Source organism: Varanus komodoensis, unplaced genomic scaffold, assembly GCF_004798865.1.
Source record: "Varanus komodoensis strain SLA01 unplaced genomic scaffold, ASM479886v1 scaffold687, whole genome shotgun sequence".
Taxonomy (NCBI): domain Eukaryota; kingdom Metazoa; phylum Chordata; class Lepidosauria; order Squamata; family Varanidae; genus Varanus; species Varanus komodoensis.
The window spans coordinates 1-11,616 of NW_025336329.1; the positions used below are offsets into that span (position 1 = coordinate 1).

The following is an 11,616-nucleotide window of genomic DNA, read 5'->3' on the forward strand; positions in this document are numbered from 1 at the left end:
GGGGCGTGGAGGCGGGTGGGCGGCGATCCGGGCCTCCGCGCCCTCCTGCAGCCCGGCCGCGCGGCTCCCGGGCTGGCTCCGCGGAGGGGAAGAGCCTCCGGTCCGCCGGCAGCTGTGCTGGGGGGACAGCCCGGCCCTGCGAGGGGGAGGCGGCGCGGGTCTCGTCCGGGCGGTTTTCCGCGGGGCGGGGGAAAGCCCTTTGGCGTGCCGCCGCGGGAGCCTCCCCCGAGCGCCCCCCGCGGGCCTGGCTTTTCCCCTTCTGGCTCGCCCTGCGCTCTCACCTGGAGAACTGCCCAGGCTGCAGGGACCGGCCGGGAGAGGGCACCTGCCCCCGGGGGCGCCAGCGGAAGGCAAGGCCTCCTGCGCAGGCCGGCTCAGCTGGAGCGCCGAGGCCCCCGCCCCCCCCCCCGGGCTTGCAAGATGCGCGGCACATGCACCGCCACGCGAGTCTCTCTGCCGGCGATGCTCCCGGGAAAGGGGGCTCCACTCGGAAGGATTTCGTGGGTGCTGGGGCTCACCGCCTCCTCCTCCTCCTCCTCCTCCTCCACCTGGTGCCTCCTTCAGCCTTCCCGCCCCCTTTCCCCATCGGTGCCTCAGTTTGCCCTCGCGATGGATGGGGCCCTGCTCTGCCTCGTTGCGCTTTGCCCCACTGCAGCCACACCTGTGTGGAAGAGGCACGGGGTTTCTCCCTGCTCTGGTTTTGGGAGTTGTGTTGCTCTAGAAACCCTTCAGAACGGCTTTGTGCGCTCAGCCGCCCGGGCAGTGTGCAGGCGCCTGGATCTGTGCAGGAATTTCGGGGCAGCTGTGTGTTGTGGCAGAGCTGAATTTGGCCCTTTCTGTCTCTCATGGCAGGAGGCAGCTTCGTCCAGCAGCCGCTTCGGGTGAGAAGCCCTTGCTGCAAATGGCACTGTGAGGAGCCTTGCGAGGGTGGCTGATCCGAGAAGACTCCGGCGCCGAAAGCCACCGTGTGGACGGAGTTTGGCACTGAGTCCAGAGAGGTGAGCAGAGGGGCATCCTGGGGGACTGGGGCATCTGCTTTGCTCAGCTTGGACTGCACCGTGGCAGGAGAATCCTAAAAACGGGAGAGGGGAGGCATGCGGTGCTGCGCAGGGTGGGCTGGCCTCCCGGTGAGGAGGGGGCTGTCTCTTCTGCAGAGGAGGAGTGTGGTGGCAGCGTCTGAGCAGAAGCAGAGCTCAAAGGCCGGTGGGTGAGGTACCAGGCTGGCTCCCCATTGCGGGCTCCCCTCTCCTTGGCATCTGTTCCCTCTTGTGGCGTGTGCAAGCAGAGCTGTGGGGCGAGAGGAGATTCCCCCCCCCCCCCGCAGCTGGCAGAGGGCGGCCAGCCTTACCGCGGTTCTGGCTGGGATGGAGCGCTGCCCCAGTCCAGAGGGCTGCTGGGCCGCTTGCCTGGGCGGGCGTGCTCAAGGGCAGAACCCAAGTGCCAGGCCCATGCTGGGGACGGAGGGCTGGTGCTCGGGCTCGGGGGGGCAGCGCCTTTGGCCCCGTGGCTGCAAGCAGACATTCTGTTGCAGCTTGTTTACCAGCCAGCGAGGCCTGCTGAGCATGAGCAGGTGTCCGGGCCTGGGAACGGCCCCTGCAGTCTGAACTCGCTCGCTGTCCTGCCCTCCCTTCAGACCAGTGTGATGCGCATGCCCAGAGGATGGGTGGCTACCTGCGGGACTGGCCCTGGGGGGTCCCTCCCTCAGGAAGGGGCTGCACCCCTGGAGGACTGAGGTAGCTGCTAGGCAGCCCCAGTGCAGAGGCCGGAGCGTCAGTGGTATGGGCAGCTGCTTGCGCTGGCGCCGCGCCAGCTGCCTCATCGGGGACACGGGCCTCCAGAGCTCTTCGGAAGGTGCAGCTGCTTCTGAGCACAACAGGCAGGTTGGGCACTGGAAGCGGCTGCTGGGGCTGCGACTTGCCCGCATCCAGTCGCCTTTTCGCTGGCTTGCATGTAAAGTTCAGGGCACTGGTTTTGGCTGACAAAGCCAAGGAATGGTTACGGGGTGCCTTGGAAAGCTCCTCCAGCGCCGTGCGGCTGATGCGCGTCTCGTGGAGAGCGCCAGATGGGGAGCTTGTGTCCGACTTTCCGCCGGGTGGGGGGGCTGTTCTTTGCTTGAGATTGTATATAGGTCACTTTCTTGCCCGCTGCTGAAGTAAGTTCTGATTGCGTTGCGTTATTGCTGCTTCGACGTCCGCTGTGTTTGCATGCTGGGTGTTATGCCACAGCTGGGAGGGATTTAAACCGGGCCTGAGGAGCAGGCGCCCCCTGGAAGCTGGGCTTGCAGCCCAGGCACTGTGGACACCTTCGTCTGCCTGCCTGGGCAGACATGTTTGCACACCCAGTTTAAAATAGCATCAGGTCCCCGTTAAACAGCTTAACTGCCTTCGGACTCACGGGCTTAACCTCACATCCCCAACCTCAGCCAGGCACAAAGGACTCTGCCGCTGCCACGAAACGGGAGATCTCCCCTCCGCCGGGGCCTCGCTCTCTCTGGGAGCCAGAGTAACACCCGGGGTCGTGTGGTGAAGACAGGGAAGGGGCGAGCTGGCTGGAGGGACGCTGCCTTGGCCCCCCTGCTCGTTGGATCAGGCTGCGCTGGTGGCACTGCAAACGGCGCTTCACTGGCAGCAGCCCCGCCCGGTGACGGCCGCTCTGCACGCGCCCCAAGGGATGCTTGGGTGGCAGCCCGCCCCTCAGGCCGCCAGGCCTTGCATGGAGCGGCCTGGGACCGGGATTCCTCCCGCAGCCCTTCTTCAGCATGGCTGGTGCAGGGGCGTTCAAGCGCCATGCACCTTCTCGCCGTACGAGGAGAGAAATTCTTCAGCGGGAAACAGGCAGGGGCGGAAGGCCTTTTCCTGCCCTCCGAGCAAGGGCCAGCGCTGCTTTGCTTGGCTTGGCTGGCCTGGCGCCTCCTGAAGCCAGGCTGGAAGCCTTCTGTGCACATGCATGGAGGGGAGGGGTCCTCCGCCTTGCCCCCCCCCCCCCCCGCAGGCCTGGCAGCAAGAGTGCAGTGGGAGTCCGATGGGCCGGGCCAGGGACGGCTGTGCTCCGGCTCGCCATCCCAGAGGCCCGCCCACCCGCAGGGCTGGGGACAGCCGCTCCACTGCTGCAGAGGCCCCCCGTGCCTCCTGGGGCCCCTGGAGACCCCCGGCGTGCCCTTTGGAGAACCCTCCACGCGAGGCCATCGCTGCGCTTGCTGGGCTGCCTGGCGGAGCGTGCGCCGTGCGGGAGACCTTCCCTCTTGCGCGCACCCGCACCCAGCCTCACGGGGCAGCCGCGTTGGCATCTGGCGCTGTGGCTGGTGGGGCAGTGTCTGGCCACAGCTTCTTCATTAGCGGCTCTTCTGCAGGCGTGGTTCCTGTTTTCTGCTTCTCCAGCTGCAGCCCAGCCTTCGTGGTTCCCTATTTCACTTTCACCAGCAGCCATTCCTTCCACTTCCTTGCTGCCTTCTGCCGGTAGTCTGGTGTGCGTACCTTAAGCTGGTGTCCCATCGTACATTCAGGCACGGACCAGCAGCGTGGCTCCCCACTTTGTGCTCTGCCATCACGGGGAGGGCAGAAGGGTCTCCCCCCACTCTCTCCACACCTGGCAAAATGGCGAACCCCTCACTCACCTCTCCCGTGCGCGCCCTCCCTCTGAGCTCCCTGTCCTGGGCACCGCAGCCGCTCCCCAGGGGAGCCCCTCCAGCCCCTGATCGGCTTTGTTGTCCCCCCTGCGCGTTTCCCAACCCACAACCCTTTGCAAGTGCAGCGGCACCACAGATGTGACCACGGGCAGAATGACATTGGCTGGATGATTTTCGATCGCTTTCTCGGTCTGCCAACATGGAGTGCACCCTTTTCATGGCAGCTGCACATGGGTTGATGTTCCCGTCGAGCTGGCCCCCGCCACCCCAAGACCCCATTCTTGACCAGTGGCTGCAAGGCACCGGCGCGCATGTGCTGCTGGGACCTTTCGCCCCGACAGACGCTGACAGCACTCCCGCTTCTGTTGAACTGCACGCATCCTTTTGGCGCCGGTCCTCCCGGCTTGGAGACGTCTCCTGGGAGCGCCACCATCACCGTCTCTTTTAGATTTAACCACCCTAAATAGCTCCGTGTGCTGAGCCACTTCACTGCTCACTCCTCAATCCCAGATCATTTTTGAATAGGGCGAAAAGCCTCGGATTATTTGTTAATTATATTTACATCCAGCTTTTTCCCTTTAAAGGAACTCAAGGCAGCTTACATGATTCTCCTCCGCTCAGTGTTAGCCTCGCAGTGACAGTCCTGTGAGGTAGGTTTTGGGAGAGTCCGTGACTGGCCCAAAGTCCCCCAGCCAGCTCCACGGCAAAGTCCAAATCTCCCGAGCCTCGGTCCGTGCTCTTAAGCACCCTTTCACACTGCCTCTCACAGGCACTGTGGGACCCAGCGGGGGAACAAAATCACCCTTCGTTCGCACGCTGCTTTCAGATGTTCAACCAGTTAATGCCCCTTAGGGGATCTTCCCTCCCACTCTGCGCCTGTGATGTTTGCTCCAGCGTCTTTGGTGAGGGGCCCGTGTCGAAAGCCTGTCGGAAGCCCACAGAAGCCGTGTCTGGGGGAGCCTGCCCGCCCGCCCGTGTATTCACTGATGCTCTCAAGGAACTGGGCAAGGTCAGCGAGGCAGGATGCACCCTTGTGGAAGCCAGTTTGCCTTTCTGCAGCAGGGCTTGTCCTTTGAGATGCTTGCTAATTCGTGAATAACTCTCTTCACCAGTTTAACCAAAGAGACATGAAGCCGACCAGCCTGTAATTTCCCAGATCACACACCCCTGGACCCTTTAAAAATGATAAATTGGTCATTCTGCAGTTCTTTGGTACAGAGGCTGATCTTAGGGCCTATCTGGCCGTGGTGATTTATTTTTCGGTTGTAATTAATATTAAGAATTTCGTTTTTCGCCCCCACCGTCTGCTTTAGTTCCTCCGACTCCAGCAAGCGTGGAGAGGTTGCTCTGGACGTCTTTGCTGTCCCCTTTGGCCATGTTCACCCTAAATAGTTTGGCATCATCCGCAAACCCGAGAGCCTCACCCTTAACTTCGGTTCCAAAAGATTTGTGAGTGAGACAGAAAGGACTTGTCCCAATTTGAAGCAGGCCAAGTTCACCTTTGTGGACTTTCTCCCTTAGAAAGGGAGCCAAGCAGAAGCGAAGGCCACAAATGCCCGTGGAATGAAGGTTGCACAACCCACAACCTCCTTCCACACCACGTGCGGCAGCACAAACAAAGGCTGTGGCATGCGACGCAGGCGGGGGAGCTGCGTGTGCAACAGTCACGTGGGGCCGGATCCCGTTGAGCACCAGGCCGGTGCGGGGCCAGGGAGCCAGGCTCGGGGCCGTGGGACAGTGGGCCAGAGACTGGGGCAGCGAGCCTGAGGCACTCGCCCATCCCTGGCCCAGTGCGGTATTTGTGGGGCTGGTGTTTACGTCCCAGAGAAATGTCCATTGTTCCCACCGTCCCTGTCCTCTAACTGGTGGTCCTTCTGAAAGGGCCTCCTTGTTACTCCGGGACGGACAGGTCTGCTCAGGAGTCAGGCGCGCATTTGGGACCTCCAGGCAAGGAGTGTCTACTGGATCTTAGGTGCTGAGACTCTGAAAGGCAAGAGAGGCAGGGATTCCCTTCCGGGAATGAAGGCCTCCTTAAGCCCCGCTTATTTTTTTTTCATTTGTATTTATTTAAAAATTTCTATGCCGCCCCATTTGCCGAAGCCTTGGGGCGGCTTACAACATCAGTTAAAATATAAAACACTAAAAATATAAAACACATTCACATTATAAAACATTATAAAATAAGTCGTCTTATTCTCGTACGAGCGCAACCCTTTTATTGCTAATGCGGCTTTCCACCAGTTTCCGTGGAGCAGGCACAGAATGAGCCAGCCTGGTTTTCCGGGAGTCGGGCTAAGCGTGCTGTCGGCATTCGGGCAGGGGCAGGGGCAGGACGCTCCCCACAGTTTTGGCTGGCTTTGCCCAGCCGGGCTCCCTCCATGGTGGGGTGGGCGTTCGGAGCCTCAGGGGCAGATGATGCGCCCTGTCTCAGGGCCAAACCGAACGCAGATCTGTGCTACCCTCCAGAATGCAGGACCGGCCTGCCTTGCAGCAGCGCACACCAGACTGGGGCGAATGGGCATTCATTTCCCCTCCAGCCCAGAGCCCCCGGGGCCAGCAAGAGCCGGGCATGATGCTGGAGGGTGGCAGCCTCCGCGTGGGAGGCGCCCCTTGATGAAACCGGGCCAGGCAGTCGGGGTGAAACACCGCGCACCACTCGCCCCAGTCCTGTCGTCTCTCTCCCGGCTGCTTTTGAAGTTTGACGGTGCTGAGCTGCATCCAGAATTACTCCAACTGAAGCCCTTCACCAAAGTGGCTCGGCTCCAAGGAAGCAGGGAGATGCTGGAAAGACGCAGGGGGCATGCAGGGCTTCCTGGGACGGGTCACGTCAGTCTGCAGTGCTTGAACTCCTCGTCTGGACTTCAGCTTGCCTCTGCAGGTGTTTCTCCGCCCCACACGGTGGAGGGCCTCGTGCAGCCAGGCACCCTTCGGCGGGGGCCCTCCCGCCCGCTGCACTGGGGGCTGCTGCCTGTGCGGCGCAGAAGCAGCCCGGCAGCCTCCCTCGGCCGATGCCGAGGCAGACGCGAGGCCCGCACGAGCCTGCCTCTGTGGCGCCACAGCACGCAGGGCGATGGGGCCTTGCGGGGTGGGGGGGGGGGGTCCTGGCGTGGTCGACTGAGGAGAGCTTCCTCCCGAGAGAAGAGGCTGCCCCCCCATGCCGGCCCAGCGAGGAGGGCACCACGCCACCCGTCTGGCTGGCTGGCAGCTGGAAGCCCTGGGTTCCCTTGCATCCCGGCCCATCTGGGGAAGCCGGGAGTCCCTGAAGGGTGTCAGCACGCATCCAGGCGCGGGGTTGCGATGGCAGGACAGTGTCCGGGTGGCCAAGGCTCCAGCATCCTGTCCACCCTCCTGGGAAGGCGGAGGCGCCCGTGCCCCCGGTGGGAGGCGCAGGCCAGCCTTGCTTCCGTTCTGTGTGTGGCCGAGCCGGCGGCATCAAGTGGAGGGCCTTGGCTGTGCCGGGCTTGGAAGGCCTGGGGCGGCCTGAGCCTGTGCAGAGAGCCCGTTTGGGCACCTAACGTGAAAAGGGCTGCTGAGCTGCTTGAAAACGTAATTTCGGCCAGCCAGCTGTAAGGTGTCCGTGGTGAATCTTAGGGGTAAAGAGTCGGCCACAGCAACACCTGTTTTAACGGAGGACCCGGGAAGCACTGTGGAAAGCGCGGGCCACTTAGTGCAACGACTGCGTAAATGGCTTCAAAGTACTTTTTTTTTTTTAAATAAGTTTTATTTGAAATTATAATCCTAAAAAACAAAAAGAAAACTACAAACAACATCCATCATCAAAAACATCGAGCCCAGTGGGTCAGCCCCCACACCCTTCTTTTTCCATTTATGATAACTTAAAAACATATTTAAATCTATGCCAAGTCCTGTTTCTCTAGCCAATAATAAAAAGAGTCCCAAGTTTGATAGAAGTGGCTTCAAAGGGGCCCCTGAAAGATCAGCATGTTGCTTCTTGCGGAAGCGCTGGAGGACGCGGCCCATTTCGCCAGCCCTTGGAGCAGCTCCAGGGCCGGGCCGGGGCCTCTTCGCGGCAGGCCTCTGGCCGGGCGGCCGAAGGAGGGCTGGACTCTGGGCGCATCCTCCCGGATCGGAGGCGCCACCTCTGGGGTTCCTCGGAAACACGGCCGGACTGCCATCATGGGGTGCGTCACCCCGTACTGTTGAAGCTCCCGCTGCGGTCTCCGGTTGGCGGTGGAAACGGGCCGCGAGAGCCTCGGGTGCAAACGCCTCTGGGCTGGACGGGGCCCAGTCGCCCTGCCAGGGCCCCGAAGCTGGCGGGGGCCGCTGAGCTGGCGCCCCTGCGTCCGGGCGAGGGACAGGCAGCCGCACGGTGGGGCTGGTGGGCAGCAGGGCCAGAGTGGGGGGGAGGGCAGGATGCGCTCCGAGGGAGCCGAGCTCAGGGAACCCAGGTCCCATTTGGATGCCGGGGAGCCCTTCCTGCCAGTCGGGACCCCCAGGGCGTGGGATGGGCTTCCCCAGGAGGTGGCTGAGCCCCCGTCGGTGAGGGTGTCCGAGGACGGCCAGACATGCTCGTGGGGGGCATGTCGTGAGCGGAGCCGGCCAAGCCGGGGTCACTAGGTGGCCGGGAGGCCCCTCCTGCCTCGCCCTGCGCCTGTGTGTCTGCCACGCGTCCCCTGCGGCTGGGCTTCCCGTGTCCCCCGTGGGAGGCCGGCCGTGGCGCGTGTGGCCCGGCCTCGGCCCGCGGGTGTGCGAGGGTCGGGCCAGCGGTTGCCGCGGCAACAGGCTGCCAGGCGCAGAGCGAGGCTCGGCTTGGTGAGGAAGGGGCCGGCCGGCCGGCCAGCAGCAGCCCTTGCCGGGAGTGGGGCTCCGCGGCGCCCGTGGCCGGGCGTGTGGGGAGGGGAGGGGAGGGCCCCCCGGCCTGGTGCCCCCGGAGGGGCCGGCCGCGGCCCACCTGCTCCGAGGGCAGCCTGTAGAGGCGGCTGCTCCCGTGCCCCCAAGCGCCTAAAGCCCCCGGCGACGTGGCGGTGGGGCGTGCTGACGGCAGGGGCACACGTGTGGGGAGGGGCCAGAGGGGGGCCGGTCCGGGGCTGAGGTCTGGCCGATGGCCCCGTGCCCCCTCCCCCAGGCGCCTGAGGCAGCCCGCGGCCCCTTCCCCCTTTGCCCTCGCCACCCTGGGCCTGAGAGACGGGGCTCAGCCAGGCGCCGCCGGGCATTCCCCGCCTTTGAGGAGCACCGGGGTGCCTGGGAACCCTGGGCCCGGGCGCATGGCTGCTGGCCCCTGGACACAAGGTCTGCGCGCCGGATCCGGGCCGACGCGGGCGCCCCACCACACCTCTCCTCCTGCTCAGCCGCGCAGCAGGACGCAGGGAAGGGTGGCGGGCGGTGGCGGAGGTCACACCACTCGGGCCCCTGGGCGGAATTGCAGGGGTCCTCTCTGCAGCCCCTGCCCAGGAAGCGGTCCGGCTGGGGCGCCTCTCCTCTCCTCTCCAGCGGCTGGGCTGCCACTGCGGGGGGGCTGGCCAGACCCCACAGGCACGCCGGCGAAGGAGGGCTCCCGGCCTGCCCCCACCCACGATGCAGCCGTGCATCATCAGGTGGCGCTGCGCTGTGGGCAAGAGGGCCACTCGTCTGAAAGGCCACCCGGAAACGCTTGAACTCCCCTCTCCTGTGGGACAGCGGCTGGTCCCGAATGCTGTGCCCGGCCGGCCTCCCTTCGGTTTGTGGCTGCCTCGGCTGAAAACGTGGCCAGCAGCCCCCAGGCCTCCGGACAGACCGCTTCCAGAGAGGCCATCCCGGGTGGACTTGCTTTCATGGGGGGGGTCCGCTGGGGGCTGCCCCCCGTCTGGGGCACGGCTCCTCTGCGGTAGGCTTTGGCTTGCTGGTTGTTGCACGTACCCAAGCGACTGGCGGAGTGAGCGAGCCAGCCAGCCCTCCATGCTGGCGGAAGGAAGGCAGGAAGGCGGGCGCGCTTCGAGGCAGACCTGGCTTGCACGTGCACGGTTCTCCTGGGCCATGCAAGGGGTCCCCAGCCCCACAGGCAGTGGGGCTGCGCAGGGAGGCTCCCCCACGGCTTGCAGAGCCGCTCCTCACTCCCTCCTGTGCTCTTTCTTGCAGCTCTGCGAGTCGGCCGACCGCCAGCCCCACAGCCATGCTGCACGAGAAGAGCTTCCTGGTGTCGGGCGACCCTTTCCCGGGCCAGCAGCCTCCGGCCCCGCCTGGCTACGCCCAGCCCCCATACCCGACAGCCCCCTACCCCCAGCCGCCCCCCCAGCCCGCCTACGGTCAGCCCGGCTATCCACAGGGGCCCTACCCCCAGGGCCCCTATCCTCCTCCGGTGTCCTACCCGCAGGGGCCCTATCCTCAGGGGCCCTATCCTCAGGGGCCCTACCCACCAGCACCGTACCCACAGGGGCCACATCCACCGGACCCCTATGCCCAGCCGCATCCCGGAGTCCCCATGGACCAAGGCTGTAAGTAATGTGCCCCATGGGGTGGGGGGGGGCCTTTGCCACTGTGGGGTGTGTGGCCATGGAGCTGCTCTCCCGGGGGGGGGGGGTCTGTGGGGCCGCAGCTTTGCTCTAGCCAGCGCTCCCCCTCCTCATGCAGGGCGGGTGTCGTAGGGGAGTGGCCTCTCCGTGAAGTCTGGCTGCCCCGCTCACGTGCTGCATTTGGGCCCCAGCTGGGGCCGGGGCCCTGACCCTGACCGGAGGGCACGGGAGCGGGGGCGCCCAGCCTGGGGGCAGGAGGTGCCCCTGCCAGGGACGGGGCCGGGCGGAGGGAGCTGCAGCCCGGCCACGTGGGGGGCCGGGGGCCTGGGCCAGCAGCGGGGGGACCGGCGTGACGCCTGTGCTGTGCCGCCCCCCCCAGCGCCCCTGCACAGCAACTACCACGAGGACGGACCCCCCTCCTACTACGACAATCCAGACTTCTCTCCCACCAACTGGGATGACGCGAAAATCCGCCAGGCCTTCATTCGCAAGGTGAGTTGGGCAGGAGGAGGGGCCGCCGGCCTCGTCGTGCCCGCTGTGGCCACGAGCCGCCTGCGGGTGCCTCTGCCGGTGGTGCGGGATGGCCGTGGGCCCCCCCACGTGCCGGATGTCCTCGCTGCGGTCGCCGGGACATCCGGTCCGGAAGGACGTTGCACAAGGCCCTGAGCCGCTGCTGGAGGGAGGAGCCGTGGCGAGCGAACGCTCTTCGGCATCACCCCGTCTTCCGCAGCGAGCAGGAGGCGTGAAGCCGGAGGCGGCAGCACACGGAGCCCCTTCTCGGAAGGAATGTGTTGCGTCGGGAGATTCGGGGAAGCCGAAGATCCTTGCCCTGCCCTGCGCTGCCCCGGCCGTTCACGCTCCCCAGAGTTCCTGACCCGGCCCTCGCCCCGCAGGTGTTCCTGGTGCTGACCCTCCAGCTCTCCGTGACCTTTGCCTTCGTGGCCATCTTCACCTTCGCGAAGGGCGTGAAGGGATTCGTGCGGAAGCACGTCTGGACCTACTACGTCTCGTACGCCGTCTTCTTCATCTCCCTCATCGTGCTCAGCTGCTGCGGGGAGTTCCGGCGCAAGCACCCCTGGAACCTCGTGGCCCTGGTAGGGACTGGGCCCGGGACGGGCAGGAGAGCGGGGGGGGCATGGCGGCTGCCTCGAGAGCGTAAGGCTCAGCAGCCGTTCTGAGGCTGGGCCAGCGAGGCGCTGCTGGGGTGTGCGAGGGCCCGGGGAGGCATGGGCTGGCCACCCCGCTGACCGCAGCCCCTCTGCCCCGCAGTCCATCCTGACGCTGAGTCTCTCCTACATGGTGGGCATGATCGCCAGCTTCTACGACACGGACTCGGTCATCATGGCCGTGGGCATCACCACGATCGTCTGCTTCACCGTGGTCCTCTTCTCGCTGCAGGTGGGTGGCAGGGGGCTGCCCCGGGGCGGGGGCTCGGCGGCTGCCTGGTGCCCCCAGCGGGAGCTCGGTGCCGGAGGGTCCCGCAGGCACCGGCTGCCCTTGCATCACGCAGGAGGCCGGGCAAGCCGCTCCCTGCAGCCCACG

The 11,616-nt window shown here is 65.2% G+C and overlaps 1 protein-coding gene across 1 annotated transcript in view; it reads left to right on the forward strand.

Annotated features, from left to right (window-relative positions):
- The first annotated feature begins 857 nt into the window (after window positions 1-857).
- The window catches only part of GRINA (glutamate ionotropic receptor NMDA type subunit associated protein 1), a 17,718-nt gene continuing 6,959 nt past the window's right edge, over window positions 858-11,616 (forward strand). The window contains exons 1-5 of the mRNA XM_044450805.1: window positions 858-998; window positions 9,701-10,056; window positions 10,454-10,566; window positions 10,968-11,168; window positions 11,344-11,472. Coding sequence (XP_044306740.1) covers window positions 9,735-10,056; window positions 10,454-10,566; window positions 10,968-11,168; window positions 11,344-11,472 — 765 coding nt within the window. The 5' untranslated portion in view covers window positions 858-998; window positions 9,701-9,734. The remainder of the gene's footprint in view (window positions 999-9,700; window positions 10,057-10,453; window positions 10,567-10,967; window positions 11,169-11,343; window positions 11,473-11,616) is intronic.